The 21,124-nt window shown below is 37.3% G+C and overlaps 1 protein-coding gene across 1 annotated transcript in view; it reads right to left on the bottom strand.

Moving 5' to 3' along the window:
* LOC107677386 (diacylglycerol kinase theta-like) overlaps window positions 1–21,124 on the bottom strand; it is a 34,237-nt gene that overhangs the window by 2,041 nt on the left and 11,072 nt on the right. The window contains exons 3-21 of the mRNA XM_016472268.1: window positions 18,143–18,242; window positions 15,530–15,615; window positions 14,054–14,179; window positions 12,190–12,346; window positions 8,053–8,127; window positions 7,872–7,972; window positions 7,510–7,724; window positions 6,027–6,111; window positions 5,682–5,736; window positions 5,521–5,582; window positions 5,223–5,373; window positions 4,001–4,039; window positions 2,194–2,309; window positions 1,601–1,752; window positions 1,126–1,274; window positions 805–983; window positions 515–615; window positions 266–412; window positions 56–167 (exon numbers count right to left, since the gene is read on the bottom strand). Of these exons, the coding sequence (XP_016327754.1) occupies window positions 56–167; window positions 266–412; window positions 515–615; window positions 805–983; window positions 1,126–1,274; window positions 1,601–1,752; window positions 2,194–2,309; window positions 4,001–4,039; window positions 5,223–5,373; window positions 5,521–5,582; window positions 5,682–5,736; window positions 6,027–6,111; window positions 7,510–7,724; window positions 7,872–7,972; window positions 8,053–8,127; window positions 12,190–12,346; window positions 14,054–14,179; window positions 15,530–15,615; window positions 18,143–18,242 (2,208 nt within the window). The remainder of the gene's footprint in view (window positions 1–55; window positions 168–265; window positions 413–514; window positions 616–804; window positions 984–1,125; window positions 1,275–1,600; window positions 1,753–2,193; window positions 2,310–4,000; window positions 4,040–5,222; window positions 5,374–5,520; window positions 5,583–5,681; window positions 5,737–6,026; window positions 6,112–7,509; window positions 7,725–7,871; window positions 7,973–8,052; window positions 8,128–12,189; window positions 12,347–14,053; window positions 14,180–15,529; window positions 15,616–18,142; window positions 18,243–21,124) is intronic.

Raw genomic sequence — 21,124 nt, 5'->3', positions numbered from 1 at the left:
GGTAAAGTGCCCAAAAAAAAAAAAAAAAAAAGAGAGAGAGAGCATCAGAACTCACCATGTGCACCACACCAGTAACTCCCACCACCTCCAGCATCCCATCATCTATCCTTGGCCGCCCAAACCGAGACTCGCTGTCTGAGCCCCACAGGTCAGCGCCAGAACCCCAGCTAGACAAATACAGCAGCTTTAGTCTTCAACAGCAAACTCAGGTGTGTGGAAGCGTCACAAAGGAGGTGACTTTACTAACATTGTGTGAAACTGATACCTGGGAATATTGAGGAATATCAGTCCCTCTATAGTGGGCAGTTCCACGTCGTGTTTGTCCACTTGCATTCTGATGTCTTTATGAAGGTTTCGTGTGTGACTCAACTTCTGCAGGCCCACCTTTACATACACACCTTTATTGTGGAACCTGCAAGAACAATGACAAAATCAAATTCCCGATGCACAGCCCACCCTCACACTAACTCTTAGACACATGGCCACACTTTTGAGGTGAAATAACAATACTCACCTGCTATTAAACTTGTCTGGGTCCACCTCACGTGCATGATGAAAGTCCAGACTCAGCTCAGCATCAATTCCCAGCCCAAAATAATTATTCATGTGCACAATCTATAACACAGACAGGCACAACCCTGTTATGATTGACGCTTTACGCTAGTAACTTGCAAAAGCAGAACTAAATGCATAAAAATTTTATTATATTTATTTATTAATACTTTAACATTATATATATTAAAATGTTCATTTAAAAAATATTTTTATTATTTTTATTTTTTAAATAATTCATTAATGATGTACCTTGGGTGGCTCTAGGAAGCCATTCTCTTTGCCATCCTCTGTCATTTCCTGTGCGTCCAGAAGGATTGTCCAGCGGTCCATTTGCACTTCCTCTGCCTCATCTACAGACAGCAGGATATTGTAGGGGTCCTCGCCGCTGTATCCCACCCCCCATCGCAATACCCGAGCCAGATCGTTTCCTAACAAACACATGCAGCAGAACTGAGCACAAATAATAATGCTAACAATGCATTAACAAACACTAAAATATACAGGATGCTAACAAACACTATTCAGCATTAAACACTATAATTAATGAAGAACATTCTCTCCATCACTCACCAGTGCCCAGTGGTATGATGCCGATCGCTGGCTCAGGACAGGTGATTTTGTGCCGGATGGACTCCAGAACCCCCAGCACCCATCCCACTGTGCCATCTCCTCCACACACCAGGATCCGAAAGTGAGGGACTTCCCTGAACGCGTGCAGCCTGTACAAAGCACATGCTCTTATATGCGAGAAGGGTAAATGACAGCATTTATCCTTTTTTTAACAAACAGATAAAAAAAATAGATAAAAGAAATCTTCTTGCGTCATGTGTGTTGAGCCAAAAAAGTCTTTACAAATGAACAAAAAAAAGTTGCAACTGCACATTGAATTCAATACAGACTAAAAAAGTCTAGCAAAACATATTTTATTATATAAACTGCATAGTGCTAAAAGGTGCAAAGTGCAGGTGATTTAAAAGCTATTCATCCATCTGTCAGTCACAACATCCATACATCTGGCATCATTCAAAAGGAAATTTAGTCTAACCCAGGAAGTGGTCCTCCGCTGGTCAGCTCGAACACTTGGTGAGGGTTTAGAAGTTTTCGGAAACTGTATAAGATCTCCCTGCCCTTTAATCCACCACTTTTAGGGTTGACAAAGACTAGCAAGGGGCAACTTCCTTTGGCCAGCTTGCTTTGCTGTGGGGAGAGAAAATAACATTGGTTACACTTACAAGTGTTGGTGAAATGACTGTTGAATTGTACTGTAGTTTCTCTGTTGGGCACTAGAGGGCAGATGCATCTAAAGATTGGGCCAACATTATGAGCTCTATTGTTGCAATGAACAACATGTGAAATACTGATCACATTTTAATCAATACAGGTGATTATTTTGAATCAGAGGTTGTTATATCCAATATATGGACACTTAAAATGGACAGTTCATAAAAAAATAAAGAGATGGTTCAGTCCTTTTAGTCATTTTGCAGAAGAGAGTACGTTTTACAGATTTGGAATGACGTGGTAAATAATGACAGGATGTTCATTTTTTTATTTGTTAAAAAAAGAGCATATAAAACAAGTCTGTTGCAGCCACAGAGTGTCAAATGTACAGTATGGCTTTGCAAAAAGGTGGTGTACCATGATCTCAGGTATGACAAGTGAGTAGAGCTGTTTGCTGCTGATGCTGGTGTCTTTGGCCAGCATGTAAATCCTCTCCGCCTCTGAGAAACAGCTGATCTGCAGAACCACAGCACCTGAAAACAGCACAGCAGCTCAATTATACAAACACTCACTAACACCTGCTCACACCTGGGACACAATTATTTTTACCAACTATCATGCCATGATGGAATAAGACAAAGAGTAGGTTTCAGTAGGTTAGGTTCAGTAGGCTTTTTTTTAATGAAAGAAAGAAATTTACACTTTTATTCAGCAAAGACATACAATTTGCCAAAAGTAACAATAAAGTTACAAAAAAAGAAAAAAAAAACTATTATTTCAAATGCAGTTCTTTTGAGCTTCCTAAACAGCACAGCAGCTCAATTATACAAACACTCACTAACACCTGCTCACACCTGGGACACAATTATTTTTACCAACTATCATGCCATGATGGAATAAGACAAAGAGTAGGTTTCAGTAGGTTAGGTTCAGTAGGCTTTTTTTTAATGAAAGAAAGAAATTTACACTTTTATTCAGCAAAGACATACAATTTACCAAAAGTAACAATAAAGTTACAAAAAAAGAAAAAAAAAAACTATTATTTCAAATGCAGTTCTTTTGAGCTTCCTATTTAAATATGAATAAAAAATGTCATGGTTTCCACACTGATAATGATAATAATGTTTCTAACATTTCTTTTGTTCATTTGTTTCTTGACTAAATCAGCATATTAGAATGATTTCTGAAGGATCATGTGTCATTAACTGGACTAATGGCTGCTAAAAATTCTGCTTTGCCAACAGAGGAATACATTTCAAAATACATTGAAATAGACAAAAGTTCATTTAAACTGTAAAAATATTTCATATTATTATTGTTTACTGTATTTTTGATCAAATAAATGCAGCCTTGGTGATCATCTTTGAAAGCATAAAAAAAAATATTGACCCCTATTCAACTTTTGAAAACAATTTATGATAATTAATTAGCATTATATATTAGTATAATTACTTCATAATATATAATTTTATATTTTATCATAAATATATATATATATGTTAATATTTTACATGTATATTTTACTTCACTTATATGCTATATATAATATACCACAAACAAAATTGCTGTAAATATTTATAAATATTTCTTGTTGAAATGTAGGAATCTTTATTGAAATATTTCTTGTTGAAACATTTATTTTGCATAATATTTATTCAAAATTCATAAAAACAGCACTTCTATATGTATCAGTCAAGCAGAATGGTCTATTTTGCAGATTGAAACACCCTTTGCTCCGTTTTTCACAAGTATAGCACAGTAGCGAACGACAGGAAATCATACAGAGAAGTAAAGAGAATAATAACTCTAGGTGTCAAAGCGTGTGTTAACTGCTACATATTTTAAGATCTCCACACAAACCAACACACTGCTGCAACAACAATATAAAAATACATTGTTGAAAGCATCAAGACGAGTGAGCCAGTGGCCATGTGATGATTGAGAACAACCGGCAGTTCAGAGCGTTTGTGTGCAGAACAAGGGCTCTCATTTACAGAGCACTAAGAGTAGGCCAGACTGCGGCCCATGCACAAAGCAGGCGGTTTGTCCTGCAGCACGCACCAGCGACCTTCAGTGTTATCAAATAAAGTCATGCAGTTCAGTTGTGCTCAGAACAAAGACGGACATTATGAGCCACCTCTAAAGGAGGGATGCATTTCCTGTGACGAGGAAACAGGCCGTTCTCCCACAGAACCCTATGATTTATGAATGCAGTTTCTCTTACCTTGTTCAGAGTACACGTGAGTGACGGTGACCAAATGACCTGGTTGGGGAAAGAAATACAGACACAAAATTAGTTTCTTTCTTCATCAAACCAAACTTGGAGAAATGTAACATTACATCACTTGCTCACAAATGGATCCCCTGCAGTGAATGGGTGCCGTCAGAATGAGAACTTGGAGAAATGTAACATTACATCACTTGCTCACAAATGGATCCCCTGCAGTGAATGGGTGCCGTCAGAATGAGAACTTGGAGAAATGTAACATTACATCACTTGCTCACAAATGGATCCCCTGCAGTGAATGGGTGCCGTCAGAATGAGAGTCCAAACAGCTGATAAAAACATCACAATAATCCACAAGTAATCCACACCTCTCCAGTCCATCAATTGTGAACACCTTATGAAGCAAGATAAACCAATCCATAAAGACATTTTAACTTCAAACTATTGCTTCCGGGCATCTATCCATAGGATTGCTTTCTCCAGTGAAAAAGTAATCTTGTCTGAATCAGGAGTCAAATATGCACATATCAAGACTGTTTAAGTGGAAACAGTTGTAAACAAATATGTCGGTGGATTTTGATGTTAAAGGACAACGGGGAATGGAGTTTTTCATTTCCATTATGGATTATAAACTCGTAATTTGGCCAGGAGCAACAATTTAAAGTTAAAATGCCTTAATTGTGGATTTGTTTTTTACAAACAAGCACTTTTCACCTCACAAGACATTAACTGATGGACTGGATTTATGTGGATTATTGTGATGTTTTTATCAGCTGTTTGGACTCTTATTCTGACGGCACCCATTCACTGCAGAGGATCCACTGGTGAGAAAATAATGTAATGCTAAATTTCTCCAAATCTGTTCTGATGACGAAACAAAGTCATCTACATCTTGGATGGCCTGAGGGTGTGTACATTTCTAGCAATTTTTTATTTTTGGGTGAACTATTCCTTTAACCATCAGATCCAATCACAATAAACGCCCAGCAGTCCCTTTATCATCTGTTCGAATCCCTTCCAGCAGAGAGGCGACAGGCATATTTACGATGAGTACACAAGATGCCTTATGTCAGACTTATAGGTCAGCATTGTTTAAGGACAATTTCATGGAAAGATTAATAAAATCCAAAGAGACTGACAAGATGAATGGCTACAATCCAAAGGATTTGAGCCATTTAAATCTTGAGCTTACACATCATATGAACACACACAGACTCACTTTTGACTGAGAGGTGTTCGGATAGCAGGTGTGTGTATTCCTCTTTTTCAAGCTGTGTCGGAAAGCCTCCCAAGAGCAGATTGACTTGTGCCACTCGATTCCTGCTTTCCTCAATGTAAAACCGTGTCTGGTTCATCTGTCGCAACGATGTCTGAAAGTCACAAGCTCAGAGTTTGAGACAACCAAGAAGCTCTCATATATTCCATAACAAGCACACACACTGTAAGGCTTATCAGGGCACATCACCTTGAGTGTTTTCCAAATGGCAAGCAAAATCATCATGACCCGCCCAACATACCTTCCGTATCTCCTGCAGTTTTTCCAGTAAAATCTCCTGACCGCTGAGGACTTGCCGTTGTACTGAAGATGGATAAGAAATGAAAGGGTAAGACATTGTGAAACCCTACACATTTTTCAAAGCTTTTCTATGTGTTAATTAAGCCTTTAAAGAAATCTTACCTTGTTTGCTGCTCATGAAAACTTCTACAAGGTTGAAGTCAGCAGGGTTTTCATTCTATGGACATTTGCAGAAACCATGTGGATTAACATACAGTACATATTGTGCATTAAGTACAAATAACTAGATTTTTGCATTTTCTGAAAAATATATTGTGGCGTTTGCCTGTGCAAATGTTTCCACTAGAATACAAGGGCGTTGCAGGTGACTGCTATGTGGTAGGCAAAAAATATTTTGCTGGTTTATGATACGGATACATGTCTTGATGTACGATACTAATACATAGGGTTAAAGGGTTTGTTTAAATAAACATAAGCTGTGTTTATGAGAATTAAATTCCAAGTTACCTGTTTTTCTATTCGTGGGAGCACTTCCTTTAAGATTGAGTCTACTGTGCTGCTTTTCCCAGCAGTAACTGAGGTGACTTCAACCCTGAAACACACGTGAAAGAACTTTCCTCATTACGCCAACATTTGAATACGTTAAGCATTGAAAAACGTTCCATCCCTAGATTCACCAGTGGTCTGGCACCGTATAAATCATACACTGGTCTGCCACTGAAACTTCAGACAATGTTTTGATTTACTGTGGTCAAATATTGCATAAGAAGTTCAGAACATTAACGTTTGATTGTGGCGCTAACTGGCAGCATGTGTTAAGTCTGACTCAATCCCTCCCTGACTCAAAACTGTTAATAAAACACAAAATGCTTCATTAGTTCCATACCCGCGTTAACAAAACAAAACGTCTGATCTAATGGAAACATCAAGCACATGAGTGGCACTGCTATTCTTTTCATGAACTCTAAAGGTTTCCTGTTGAGGTTCCATCAGCATTTGTGATCCATTTCCTACTGGCATGGCAACAACATCTAAGGTAAACCATGGATGCTGTGTCACTTCATCTCCGTGGCAACGGAGACACACAACAGCAAGCTTGTCATTAGTCAGGCCATGTGCGTTCTGATGGGTTTCATATACACTTGCCCTCGCTGAGTGGTACGCGACAGACACAGCTATTGTCTATTTCCTTGCGATGTCTGGAGATGATTTATGGTTTGTTTGGAGAAGCAAGAGGACTGATGTTCCATAAAACCCTTAGATAAGTAAACTGTAAGCTAGAACTCCCCTATTTACGCAAGAACTGCACATCTTTACGATGTGTTAGCATCAAAAATTTTTAGAGCACTGTTTTGTATGTAAAATAGATTTTCCATCGTGTTCTGCTTAGCTATATAAAGTAACTATTAAATAGTGGTGTGCGATATGTATCGCCTACAAATAATAATGAAGTGCCGGCTGCAATACCATTAGAATGACCCCAGAATTCAAGATATGGGGATCTAAATGCTGTTCTATGTGTTTTTGTTTTATTTATATCGTTTGATATAGTTTGGCAATATCACACAAGAAAAAGTACGGTTTTCTTCGAACGTCAGCACAATTGCAAATGTTATATTGATTTTATGCAACAGTTCAATAAACAAGAAGTTAATATTGTGCGTTGCATTTCAGACACAATAATGTCTGTTGTTTGCTTTATTTCCCCAAAGAAAATAGTTGCAACATCAGAACCGTTGCGCATCTTTGAGAATCACACAGCTGTGTTTCGTTACCGAATGAATCTGTGTTTTTGAATAAATTGGGTGAGTCAGTGATTCAACGACCCATTCATAAAGACAGTGAATTAATCAGCCGTTTGAACGAATTGTTTAAATAAAGACTCAATTAATTTAACCTGTAATATTCCGTATGAATCTATGTATTTAAGACAGCTGGACAACACAAAACAGAACAACACATATGCAATAAAAGCAGAAGTAGAGCTCACTTGCGCGAGCTGGAATAAATCTTCACCACTTCCGTTTCTTTAGGTTTTGATCTGAGCACCCAGGAATCAGACACTGTATCCTTAAATATGGGCTTGTTGTCCGGCGTGCCGTTACGGTTGATGATGTCATCTGTAAACAGTCCCTGTTGGCTGTAACTCTGTAGCTCGTAATCCTGCGGTTCATCTGGGATGTAGAATGCTCTGAGGGATGCTTCCTGTCAGGACAGGAAGTATAGAAATCAGCATAACACTAACAAAAATGTTTGTGTATTATTCAACCATGGATTTATAATAACAATTCTGAGGTATATAATGTAAAAGTTTAATTCAGGTGAAACCCGATTAGGTAAAAAACATCTCACCACTACTTCCTCATTCTTGATCATTCGAGGGATTGAAACCAAACGAAACTGATTCCGCTTAGCTGCATCGTCACCATCGAAAACTTTCAGCGTCTCTTTACCTGTAGGCCAAGAGGAAGAAGATTAATTTGGGCATGAGGGTGATTAGTATTACCCATGTCATTTTTGCCCAGGTTTGTACCTGTGTCAGGTGATCCCGTAGACGGAGTTTCCTTAGAAGTTACTGGACTCGGAGTATCCACATCATCCAGGTTATCTGGAGAAAACACACTTCTCTATGAGCATTTACAGATATGTGATCTTGTTATTTGATAATCGGAGGTGAATATGACACTCTTTAACAATAAATTAAGGGGCATTAAAGGTGTAATTTTCCAACCATCTTATTTTCAAGGCTTACACATTTAATCGCAGCAAACAGTAATTAAAGCAGAACAGAATTATTTTGCTCACTGAGAATGAAGAAATGTTTCGGGTTCAATATAAGTTCAATACATCTGTGACAAGCTGTCGAGTACCACAGACAACAATTGTGACATGTCTCCCAGTTTGTAAAAACAAGTAAAAATCAAGTGTTCAGCATTGCACTTACAATGAAAATCTGAGGCACTGCTATGGGATACAAAACACATTTCTAAAGTGTAACCACAACACCTACTAATTATGGGTGTATCATAAGATTGATAAATTATGCAACAATTAAATTATTTATGAATGAATTTATAATTATTTATAAAATTAAGTTATTTAAAACAAAATAAAAACAGTAATGTTGTGAAATATTTTTTAAACTTTTTTGTGTGTGTATATATAAATATATATATACACACACACAGGTGCATCTCAATAAATTAGAATGTCGTGGAAAAGTTCATTTATTTCAGTAATTCAACTCAAATTGTGAAACTCGTGTATTAAATAAATTCAATGCACACAGACTGAAGTAGTTTAAGTCTTTGGTTCTTTTATTTGTGATGATTTTGGCTCACATTTAACAAAAACCCACCAATTCACTATCTCAACAAATTATACAAATATATATATATATATATATATTTTTTTAAATGCAATTTATTCCTGCCGCGACAATGTTGTAATTTCAGCAGTCATTACTTCAGTCTTCAGTGTCACATGATCCTTCAGAAAGCATTCTGATATGCAGATTTGGTGAATATAAAGTTCAAAAGAACAGCATTTATTTGAAATAGAAATATTTAACATTAACATAATAAATTCTAAATATCTTAACTGTCACTTTTGATCTATTTAATTCATCATTGCTGAATAAATTTATTCATTTCTTTTAGAAATTATTACAGACTGCAAACCTATAATTATTTGTGACTAGGGTTGGGTACCGAAACCCGGTACCAATACGGCACCGGTACCCATGTAACTGGTATGTACTAGAACCAAATCCGAACGCAGATTTCGGTGCCATGCCTGAGCGATCGATTGAAATATTTGTCCTCTGGTTCTCCGAAACGGACGTAAGAAACATCATCACTGGCAACGCACGTGAAAAATAATTTCCCGACTGAGAAAACTAAGCTAACTAAGTTTAACTAAGCTTAACATGCTTAAATTAAAATGCCTAAAGCTAAACCTCCCTTGTATTCACATTTCTAAACCTGTTGTCCAACAAAAGATAAAATTATAACCTTTTTACTCCACAACACCAGTCAAATGCTTCCTTTTGTGATCTGATGAGGCTTCTTGTCACAGAATGAGGCAGAAAATATGTTCCATATGCTACTTTAAAAAGAATACATCGATTAGCAATAAATTAGGGTGGCCATACGTCCTCTATTCCCCCGGACATGTTCTCTTTTTGGACCTACAAAAATGCGTCCGGCCGGGATTTCTTAATTGCCCAAAATGTAATTTTGCCCACTCCCGCTGAATCTCTGCCCATTGCCGCCTGCTCCCGCGTGACGTTGTTCCTGAGAGGCGTGTAAAGGGCAGGTTTTAGTGAAGCGCAGCGGAGCTTCTGGCCCGACGGTGGAAACACAGCGTGATTTTGGCCTTGGTGCTACAGGTCTGAGGCTATTAGCCCCACCCGGCCCGTTTTAAGCACTGGCTCACACTGGCCCGCACTGGCCCGCACTGGCCCGACAGTGGAAAAGCGGCTAATGACCTCAGGATCTGTTGAGCATCAACACTTTCATGGACTTCTACGTTAACTGTTCCCTCCTGGTGGAATGACCTTCCCAACTCAATCCGAGCAGCTGAGTCCTTAATATTTTCAAGAAACGGCTGAAAACACATCTCTTTCACCTTCATTTGACCCTCTATACGCTAGCACTCTCTATTCTAATGCTACTTCTAATTTTATCTCCTTGTTTTTTTTTTTTTATTAAAAAACTTGACCCTCTAACATTTGCACTCTCTATTCTATTTCTGTTCTAATGGCCAATCCATAATTTTTGGGGGGAATTTTTATTTATTTATTTTTTAATAAGTATTGGTCCAGGCACCGTTTAGGCACCGGGACCGTTTTAAAAGTATCGATTTGGCACCGGTATCGAAAAAAACCCAAACGATACCCAACCCTATTTGTGACCCTGGACCACAAAACCATATGGGTCATATGGGGCAATTTTTTAAAATTCAGATTTGTGCATCATCTGAAAGCTGAATAAATAAGCTTTCCATTGATGTCAAAAAATCTAAATATTGAGAAAATCGCCTTTAAAGTTGTCCAAATTAAGTTCTTAGCAATGCATATTGCTTATCAAAAATTAAGTTTTGATATATTTACGGTACGAAATTTACAAAATATATTCATGGAACATGATCTTCATTTAATATCCTCATGATTTTTGGCATAAAAGGAAAATCTATAATTTTGACCCATACAATGTATATACATTGTTGGCTACTGCTGCAAATATACCCGTGCTACTTATAACTGGTTTTGTGGTCCAGGGTCACATTTTAAGTGCATTACTATAAACACAATTTTACTTTACAAGCCTGATGTATGAGTAAAAATGCTTGTCTGTGCTAATCAACAGCGTGCCACACATTCTGTCCACAGAACTTGTTGTAATCCTGAACACTCCTTTAAGTTTAAGGTGTTCGCTTAAATTTCAGTGACAATGTGAACGTGTCCAGGCATTACCCATCTCGCTGTGGTGGGAATTTTCTGAGATTCTGTAACAGTGCATCTTGCTGAAGTTCCGTGAGCAGATCCGCACGCAGCTGGGGTGAAGAATCATGTTCTGCAACCGTCCCAACATTTGACTGAAATGCTTGTATTGAAACATTTTGCATTCTACCTATGATAAAACTTTCATGGTCTTCTACATTAACTGTTCCCTCCTGGTGGAATGACCTGCCCAGCTCAATCCAAGTAGCTGAGTCCTTAATATTTTCAAGAAACGGCTGAAAACACATCTCTTTCATCTTCATTTGACCCTCTAACTCTGCACTCTCTATTCTAATGCCACTTCTAATTTTATCTGCTTGTTTTTTTTTTTATTAAAAAACTTGACCCTCTAACATTTGCACTCTCTATTCTATTTCTGTTCTAATGGCCAATCCATAATTTTTGGGGGGAATTTTTATTTATTTATTTTTTAATAAGTATTGGTCCAGGCACCGTTTAGGCACCGGGACCGTTTTAAAAGTATCGATTTGGCACCGGTATCGAAAAAAACCCAAACGATACCCAACCCTATTTGTGACCCTGGACCACAAAACCATATGGGTCATATGGGGCAATTTTTTTAAATTCAGATTTGTGCATCATCTGAAAGCTGAATAAATAAGCTTTCCATTGATGTATGGTTTGTTAGGATAGGACAATATTTGGCTGAGACAAAACTTTGAAAATCTGGAATCTGAGGGTGCAAAAAAATCTAAATATTGAGAAAATCACCTTTAAAGTTGTCCAAGTGAAGTTCTTAGCAACGCATATTACTAATCAAAAATTAAGTTTTGATATATTTACGGTACGAAATTTACAAAATATATTCATGGAACATGATCTTCATTTAATATCCTCATGATTTTTGGCATAAAAGGAAAATCTATAATTTTGACCCATACAATGTATATACATTGTTGGCTACTGCTGCAAATATACCCGTGCTACTTATAACTGGTTTTGTGGTCCAGGGTCACATTTTAAGTGCATTACTATAAACACAATTTTACTTTACAAGCCTGATGTATGAGTAAAAATGCTTGTCTGTGCTAATCAACAGCGTGCCACACATTCTGTCCACAGAACTTGTTGTAATCCTGAACACTCCTTTAAGTTTAAGGTGTTCGCTTAAATTTCAGTGACAATGTGAACGTGTCCAGGCATTACCCATCTCGCTGTGGTGGGAATTTTCTGAGATTCTGTAACAGTGCATCTTGCTGAAGTTCCGTGAGCAGATCCGCACGCAGCTGGGGTGAAGAATCATGTTCTGCAACCGTCCCATGCTGCACTCTGGGGGGATGATTATGTAACATGACGCATGTGCCTGCAAACATATAAACAGATAAGTGGTTGAGCCGAGAGATTAAAAGCAACAGTACAGCTTTAAGACAATTGCAGATTTTCTAATAATGTCAACAGATTCTACATTCATTTATCCAAAGCAATATATAGGAGTATTGTCCCTGTAATAAGTGTGCTGTATTAATCAGAGGTTAGGTGGTTTGCTAAAGAGCACAATGGTCTACTATTCACAGACTGACCTTTGCAGGGTTTTAACCAACAACCTCAACCTTTTGGTTACCAGTCCTGATGTTCGGCCACAAGGCAACACACCAACTCGACTCAAATAAAAGTACAGCTACAGTGAGTGAGTGTGCGTGTAAGGCCTTATGTCTTTGTTCTCAAATCCCTCTAAATCCTAGAGGTTTGTGCTTTCAAAGTATTTGTGTTGCAAATAGCCATTTCAAATATGTACCCTGCAGTCTCTGTCCTTGAAAAACCTTTTGCTCAGGCACTAGTGCTTACATCATCTACTAACCGACATGCTGAAAAACTAGTGCTGGGGAGGGGATAAAATGCACGCTAGTGTACAGAGGGACATGGCCTGATAGCAGGAGTGCAGTAGAGTACAGCTTTTTATCACCCGGAGCTAAATAAAACAATGCGGGAAAAAGTGGAGAGTGAGTCAGTGGAAAGTAAGCTTCTAATTAAGCATCGTTGGTGAAATGGAAACTTGTATTGTGAGTGATTTGCAACACAGTCATACAATTAATACCAAAAATGCAGAATGTAAAAGGAATGTCTTGACAACTGATTTGGAAACAGGCATTATACTACTATTGAAATTTTTAAGTCAGTAAGATTATTATTATTATTTAAAGAAATTAAAACTTTATTCAGCAAGGATGCAATAAATTGATCTAAAGTTACAGTAAATGACAACTATAATTTTACAAAAGATTTCCATTTCAAATAAATGCTGTTATTTTGAACTAACTTTCATATAAGAAATCCAGAATTTCTGAAATTCAGGAAGACTGTACCACGGTTTCCACAAAAACAACTGTTTTCAACATTGATAATAATAAATGTTTCTTGAGCAACAAATGGATCATGTGCCACTGAAGACTGGAGAAGACTGGAGAACTGACATTTTAGACATATTAACATAAAAAACAGTTAATGTAAATTGTAATAATATTCCCACAATATTACTATTTTTACTGTATTTTTGCTAAAAAAAAAAATGCATCCCTGCATTAAGAGACTTCTTCCAAAAACAAACAAAACTCCAAATTTTTGAATAGGATATGTACATTCATGTTCAACCATATTGGAATTATTTTTTTCCATTTCAGGCCATAGTAATGGTTTTGGAAGTTGATATAATTAATGTAGCTACTACCTACAGTACATTGAAACCAAGAAACCAGGTCAGGCAATAGAAAAAATATCCACTGCCAAGATGACAAAGGAATAAAAAACACAGCAAGCTATGCCTGTATTCAACTTCAACCGAGTACAATTTTGTAAGTGCTGACAGGAGCTGCATCCTACATGGCACCTGTTAAATAATAAATTGATTCATTGTGAGAGACGACAGCCTGAGAGCCCACCTATAACTAAATAATGAAGCCGTTTGTGTGATGAATCCAGCCGACAACAGGCAAACTGAAAGCGTTGAATGATAAGACAAGTATGGGTTGGGTGGACTTAAAAAAACAAAACAAAACACAAATCACACACTTACTGTAATGCCACACCATTCGCATCTCATGCCAGCCAGGATATCCGAAGAACTGCAGGTGCGACGACAGACCTCACAGCGGGCACCTGAGGACATGTTCCCCTCCCGCCAGTGGTGCTGGTACGTGTCCTATCAGAGCAGGAGGGGATGATGGGTTAGGAAAAAAACCATGTGGCAATAACACAATCTAGAGCAATAATAAAGCTTGGGAATGTGATTTACCCAGGACAGGCTCCTGGATCAACATCCGTGTTACGCTTTATGCTGTCCTTAAACAACATTCTTATCAAGCTATCATTTCCCGTCAATTTTAGGAGTAGGATAGTTTGATCTATAATTAGAAATTATCCAATTATATAATTCTATTTATAAGTAAATCTAATTAAGACAAAATCATGTTCTAATAAGGCAAATTATTTTGAGTGCTAGGGAACAATATCAACAGTCTTCAAAATTGTTGACTAATCTAATGATTTTTCCCCAGCCAAGGACAAAAATGTTTACATTTAGAAATTAAGGACATTTGGAAATGTAGAAATTCATACTTTTACATCGCCTGTGTAAAAGTACAGTTGCATCAGCGTAATTTGTGAACAAAAAAGGTATAGCAATTTATGAAGCAATGCTCACATAGAAGTCTATTTAAGCAGCTTTCTGTTTGTTCAACACAATGAATTAAAATGAAAAAACATGAGCATGAGCAAAACTTGCATAAGGAACTTTTATGCCCTCATGCAAAACTCCCAAGGTGTAACAACACCTTTACACATCCCGCATATTCCTAAAAAAAAAAAAAAAAATCTCGCATATTCCTAAGAGGATGCACTATAAATAATTATTATTCATCACATAGATTTTCCATTGAATTCTATCTTTTTCTGTCAGTAAAATGTTTTAACGATTTGTATTTGTGACATTTATTGCACAACTTCAGTGGCAAAAGCTCTTTTCGTTTAATCAGTCACTGTGCTGTGGGTGCTCGGTTTTTTATTCTGCTTCTTGTAATGTGAAAATGAAAAAAGAAAACATACTGCGAACTTGCAATCTAGTCACCCATTTCAATAAACAACATCCTATGTATTATTTCACTAGAGTACACTTGGAGTTTCTTGTTTCTCTCTCCAATTCTCATTCATGTCACAACCTGTTTTCTCTAGTGGAAATAACATTTTATTTCCTTTCTTTTCTGCATTCCTTCATTTCTAATCCCTATTAGCATCCTTTGCTGTGGGTGTGTTTCTGAAGTATAGAAAAGTCCAATCCAGATTATTATGCCAACATGCCAGAAATCAATTTGGATTATAAACCAATGAATGTAAAATTTGGTAAATTAAGTAAAATGTTCAGTTAAAGCAAACTCTAATTTATGTGAGGTTTATTACAAGTGGAGGTTAGCCATGGTTATATTCTCTGGTCTACTGGCTTTAAATGTCAGGTTAATACATCAGTAGATGGTGCAGTCATGGTTCTCATACTCACAATGTCTTGCCCTCCATCTTGGTGGCAGAAACGACAGTCGCTAACGCTGAACGGGGCACAGTCGCTGTGCACATGCAGCTCACACACTGAAAAACATGTGAGGTGAGGTTACTGTCTTTATGTGATTTATCCACTAAACAAACATCATCTGAGGCAAAACAGTTTATAAATAATTTTTTATTTCCATAGGGCAGTAGAAATGTGATGAACTAGTACTGCCTGTGAGGTGATACAGGTCTGATAGAGCAAAAAGTCACTTAATTCACATTAGTGTAACAAATGTTTGAGTAGGTGTGGGAATTAAAGACCGACTTTTCTTCTGAGCTTCATTTGTGCCTTTTGTAAGCATAGAGAGAGAGAGGAAGATAAATGAAAGAGAGAGTTGAAGTGCAATGTTTTTCTTTCAGCTCAGTTCTTAGAATTCAGCCCACTGCAAAAGGCCATTCTGCCATTGCCATGGCAACAGCTGCTTTCCAAACAGGGATGACCAGCACAGACAAATGAGCAATAACAGAATTAAAAAAAAAAAAAGACCAAGAGGGATTGGGGAAACAGGAAAAAAAAAAAGGTTTTAGAGGAAACGATCTGATTCTGAATCTGATTATTAAAATAAGGCAGAAAGGCTGTTGAGCACAGAAGACAACCACAAAAAAAATTTTAAAACCCTGCTTTAATCTGCCTAGTTTCGTCCATTATGCTTGTTTAAGCTTGGGTTACTGGCCTGGCTGAGCTAGTTTAGTTTGTCAGCCAGACTGACCAGCTGACAACTGTGCAAAACACCTCTAAAACCAGCAAAACAAACCAGACTAAACAGCAAACAATCTTAATGTGTATCAACAAAGAAGAATATCTGACCAACAGCAGCTGACATACTTTCAGTAGGCCACACCTACACCTTTCTATTTTGGTTCATTTCCCAAAAGACCACTTTGAGTCGAGACTCTAATTTAATTTAACATTAACATAACATTATCCACGATTTCTCTGACCCTTGTAATTAAACAGACTGCTTTTGCTACTACACCTTTAAAGGGACAGTTCACCCAAAAAAGGAAAATCTTTCATCATTTATTCACTCTCATGTCGTTCCAAACTCGTCAAGATATTTTGAAGAATGATGGTCACCAAACAGTTTTAGTTTACTTCCATGGTAAAAAAAAAACGCATACCCAGGTCGTCTGAGAGAATGAGTTCACGGGCTAATTAATATAAACATGATTATAAGTTGATCCCTTGTCATTTGAGATGTAACTTAAAGCTTAATAAAGTGTTGGGAATAAGTAGCCTACGTAAAATTATTTATTTGACAAACAACGGTAATATTCTGTAAATCTACGTCAGTTACGGAAGCTTCCAGGCGAGCGGATTCTCCGCAGCTTTGGCACCTCCGCTCTATTGCTATGTGACTTGTCAGGATTGTTGCGCTTTCTCAGAGGTTTGCTGGTATGCACATGATTTCATGCGAGGTAAGCGGTCCGCGAAGCGCTCGCCCAAGCTGAAAAATGCTCCGTTGCTGCCAGATCTCGACTGCCGAAAATTACATTGTGTTTGATGCAAAACTAACTCGACTAAATCAAATGAAAAAAAAAACATTGTAACTGTATATTTTCATACTTTCTCAAGCAAAGCAAATTTTGAAAGTCCACTAAAACCATATCTTACATCTTTGGTCATAGACAATGTTGAAGATATAGCCTACGCTATTGTCAACATGCCTGGTAAATTAACAATGTTTATCAAAATTTAAAATAATAACAAACATCAGGAAAAAAAAAAAAAGAGGAAACCGTACAATCGTCAGAACATTTTGAACATTCGGAAGATTTTATTTTTAGGCTACCTTTGTTAAAGATATTATTTTTGGTATTTTACAAGGTATTGGAGTAGTGTCACCAGGGTGGGAGTTTTAGGAGGAACTCCTATTCACTGGAAAAACAAAAAAATCATTCCGTTTATGCAGAGATATATAGACTGGGGGAATTCCCATCTCCCCACCCTCTGACCATAACGTAACTACGTGTAAATGTTATTTGGCAGTTTTTACTTGGAAAAGCAGATATATGTATTTCTGGCATTCGAATAACTATGGATAAACATAAAATGAGAGAAGAAGGATTGGAGAGGTATTTCATTTAATAAGGTAGGAAATGTGCATACTTTTAAACCGACACCTGCCACGGTGTTCCCCTCTTTGAGTGTTTCCTAAATTCCGATGAGGCGGGAGGGAGGGGGGATGGGGGGTCTTAAAGGGTCATATGATGTTGCTAAAAAGAACATTATTTCGTCCTCTTTTGGAAAGCCAAACAAAGTAGTTTCGCTTTCACAACGAAACACACAGTGCCTTCACGACATGGCGGCGGTGGCAACAACAATACTACAGCAAGAATAAAAGTTACGCCTTCTTTCTTTGCGTGAACATTTGGGCGGCGTTATGCAAATCTTCCCACATCGTGACGTTGACATGTTATTACACTTTCAGATAAACATCATTTACTATTTTTATTTTTATTTTTTCCCTCGTGGGGGCCCCACAATGTCAAAAATTTCAGGTTTTACTATCCTTGTGGGGACATTGCCACAATGTAGCATAAACAAGTACACAAACACACACACCTTCACAGCGCAGAGCCGAACTGCCTTCCAGATGCTTCCGGCAAACACAGCAGAACCTCTTCTTCTGACCGGCGGGACCGAAGCAGTGCGCTACAGGAACCTATACCACAAACAAGGAGAAGAATGATTAATAAAATAAAATCTGGGCCTCGTGCTGCCTTCGAGTGCACCAGTGAAACTTGTACCTCCGAGTCAGATGTTTGCTATTACAACATTTAAGTCGGAATAATAACACGGAAGTATCTGAAAAACAAAACAAAATAATGATATTGTGAACAACTATTATTCACAATAGCATTATTTTGTTTGTTTACAGCTACTAATTACATCTGAATCCAAAAAGAAAATATTAATTTCTATCACTTAAGTATACATGGCATCACAGCTGTATCTGAAGCAAACCATGAATATTAAATGATTAACGCCATGCGCAAAAGGCTTGGCTTTCGCTAACAGATCTCTATATGGATTACAGATACAATATCATTTATATTATATCAGTGTTTCCTCCATGTTTCAAATCGACACATCACTTCCAACATCACAACTTGTGTAACATCTAGAATTCTGAGTTTCCCATCTGTAAATACAACTTTGATTGGTCATTAATGTGATTGAAACTCGTCATTACGATATTTCCAACTCCACTTGAAGGGCACATTGTGCTGGTCCAAATTGAAAATAACTCAGTTACAAGGCTATCTTCACATTGTCTGGGAGGTCTAATTCACTTAAAGAAATCATTAGATTTAAAAAAAAAAAAAAAAAAAAAAGGGTTCAAAAATGATTCAGTGATCTGTTTGAGTCATTTCCAGGTCCACAAGAAATCTACACCCTACTCGGAAGATTTGGAAAGTTTATGCATGCCAAAGAATGCAGCACTCTCGGGTTCTTCAGTTTAACACATTTTACCATGTTTTGAGATTTCTATCTCAAAACCCACACAGAACATGTCTCACCGGATTTCATCTGTGCCTAGTCATCTGCATACCATTTATCTAAAGTTTTCAGTCTTCCAAATCAGTTTGAGTCATTAAAAATAACTAGTCACAAATCAGACACGACTAATGGGCTAGTCGTGTTTCAGTGAGCACTGCGCGATCAGTATGTACCTCTGTGAGGTAGTGTGTAGTGTGAATGGTGGGAAAGCGCGCGGATTCCCACACTTCCTTCCTGTCTGGGGGAGGGGAGTAGAAATGCAGAAGGCATTTAGGATTTAAATAGCTGATTTTTAAATTATTTTTGATCTCATGTACCAGTAATAAACTTTGATGTACAGCAATGCATGTGTAAAAATAACTGAATACAGAACGAGAAGTGCCGTATACCACATGGGCCATTCTTAATGTTTAGTTTCAGATTACAGTAAATAACATTCAGATAAAAGAACATAATACAACACTGAAACCTAATCCTTCCTCTGTTAGAGTGCATTCTTCAAGCTTTATATTTAAAAGCATTTAACCTGTTTAAAAAAAAAAAACATATGCAATTATATGCACTCAAAGAAAAGCCAAATCGTCTGAGTGGTTCTCCCTCTCCTACCACATATTTACTTCCTATAGAGGCCCCCTTTACATCTAACATGCAATTTTGGTTGATCGGTTCAGAATCAGGTAGCATCTGACCACTTCAAAATCTAAGTTTAAATGCACTGTGATCAGATCAAGGAAACCACATTTGGATCATTATTGCATACAACAAAGAATATGTAATCGGGGCGGATCTAGAAAATAATTTTTAGGGTGGCAAAGGGGTGGCATGGGGTCTATGAGGGGTGGCAACACCAAAGCAAGCCCCCATGCATAGTTTTTGGGGATTTATGGTCTGACATACACAGTTGTGTTCACAAATATTGTATTACCATTAAGTAATCATCTATACAGTTTAAAATGAAAAATAAATAATAACATTTCAATATTCATCATGGCACCAAGTAAATGCACAATATAAAAAAACTTCAACAGGTTATAAATGTTTCTGAGCTTTTATCACCAAAGACGACATGCGGTTCTATTAAAATTAAATGGGCTACTTAGATGGTATAATCACGTTTAGTGCAAGTTTAAGAGCAACAAAAACTTCTGAATTTCCTAACATTAGAAAGAAATACAATAATATCAAAGCACTGAAACTGGATCAGTTTTGAAAACAATGTTTGATTTTCTGTTATTAACAGAGGTGGGAATGTCTGTAATCACTCAGAACAAACTCTATCAAGTCAACCATATACTTTAGCAACACCCCAACAACTGCATAGCAAGAGCCTAGCAACCACCCAGAATAGCCTAGCAACAGTTATTTCAGTTTTTCTTACAGGTTTTTTTTTTTCAACTGCTTACACACATTTTCAAAACTTTGCCTATTTTTTTTCCAAAACTTTACACACAAATCCAAGAATTGCACACATAAAATGCAAAATGCCTCACATCTCTTGCAAAATGAACAGCACTGCATTCAAAATATCACAAACACATCTCAAAAGCAAACATTTGCAAACACCTTTGCCATAATAGTAATTGCTGTTAGAGTTTTGTGTGTTACATAGAGAATTGTGTGTTGTGTTTTGCAAAAAGTGTTTTATGAAATTGAAAACTGAGTCAAAGGCCAAATTAGTGTATGGTTTTGTAGATTCTGTGTGTGGTTCTGGTGTTTGAGTGTCAGGTTTCAGAAATTGTGTGACAACAAGTAAAGATTTTGTGTGCAAACAGTTGAAAAAAAAAACTGCAATACGACTAGATACTTGTCGAACTGCTATTAGTTTCCGTGATCGACATCTTCTTATTGATTTCATGTTATTGTTACTGCTTAGCCTATATCCATGATGAAAGTGGAGCGAGCGGTCGGAGAATCGGATCACCAAACAATTACGCGATGAATCTCAGACATATCCGGACGGGATTAGATTTCTCAGAGGACTTCAGAGTTACCTGAAAAGCAGTAATTATCTGATTCACGAACAAATGTAAAAACAATTCGTTA

Source organism: Sinocyclocheilus anshuiensis, unplaced genomic scaffold, assembly GCF_001515605.1.
Source record: "Sinocyclocheilus anshuiensis isolate Anshui unplaced genomic scaffold, SAMN03320099.WGS_v1.1 scaffold352, whole genome shotgun sequence".
Lineage (NCBI taxonomy): Eukaryota > Metazoa > Chordata > Actinopteri > Cypriniformes > Cyprinidae > Sinocyclocheilus > Sinocyclocheilus anshuiensis.
Note: the sequence above shows the minus strand (reverse complement) of the source record. Positions and strands in the feature narration are given on the sequence as shown.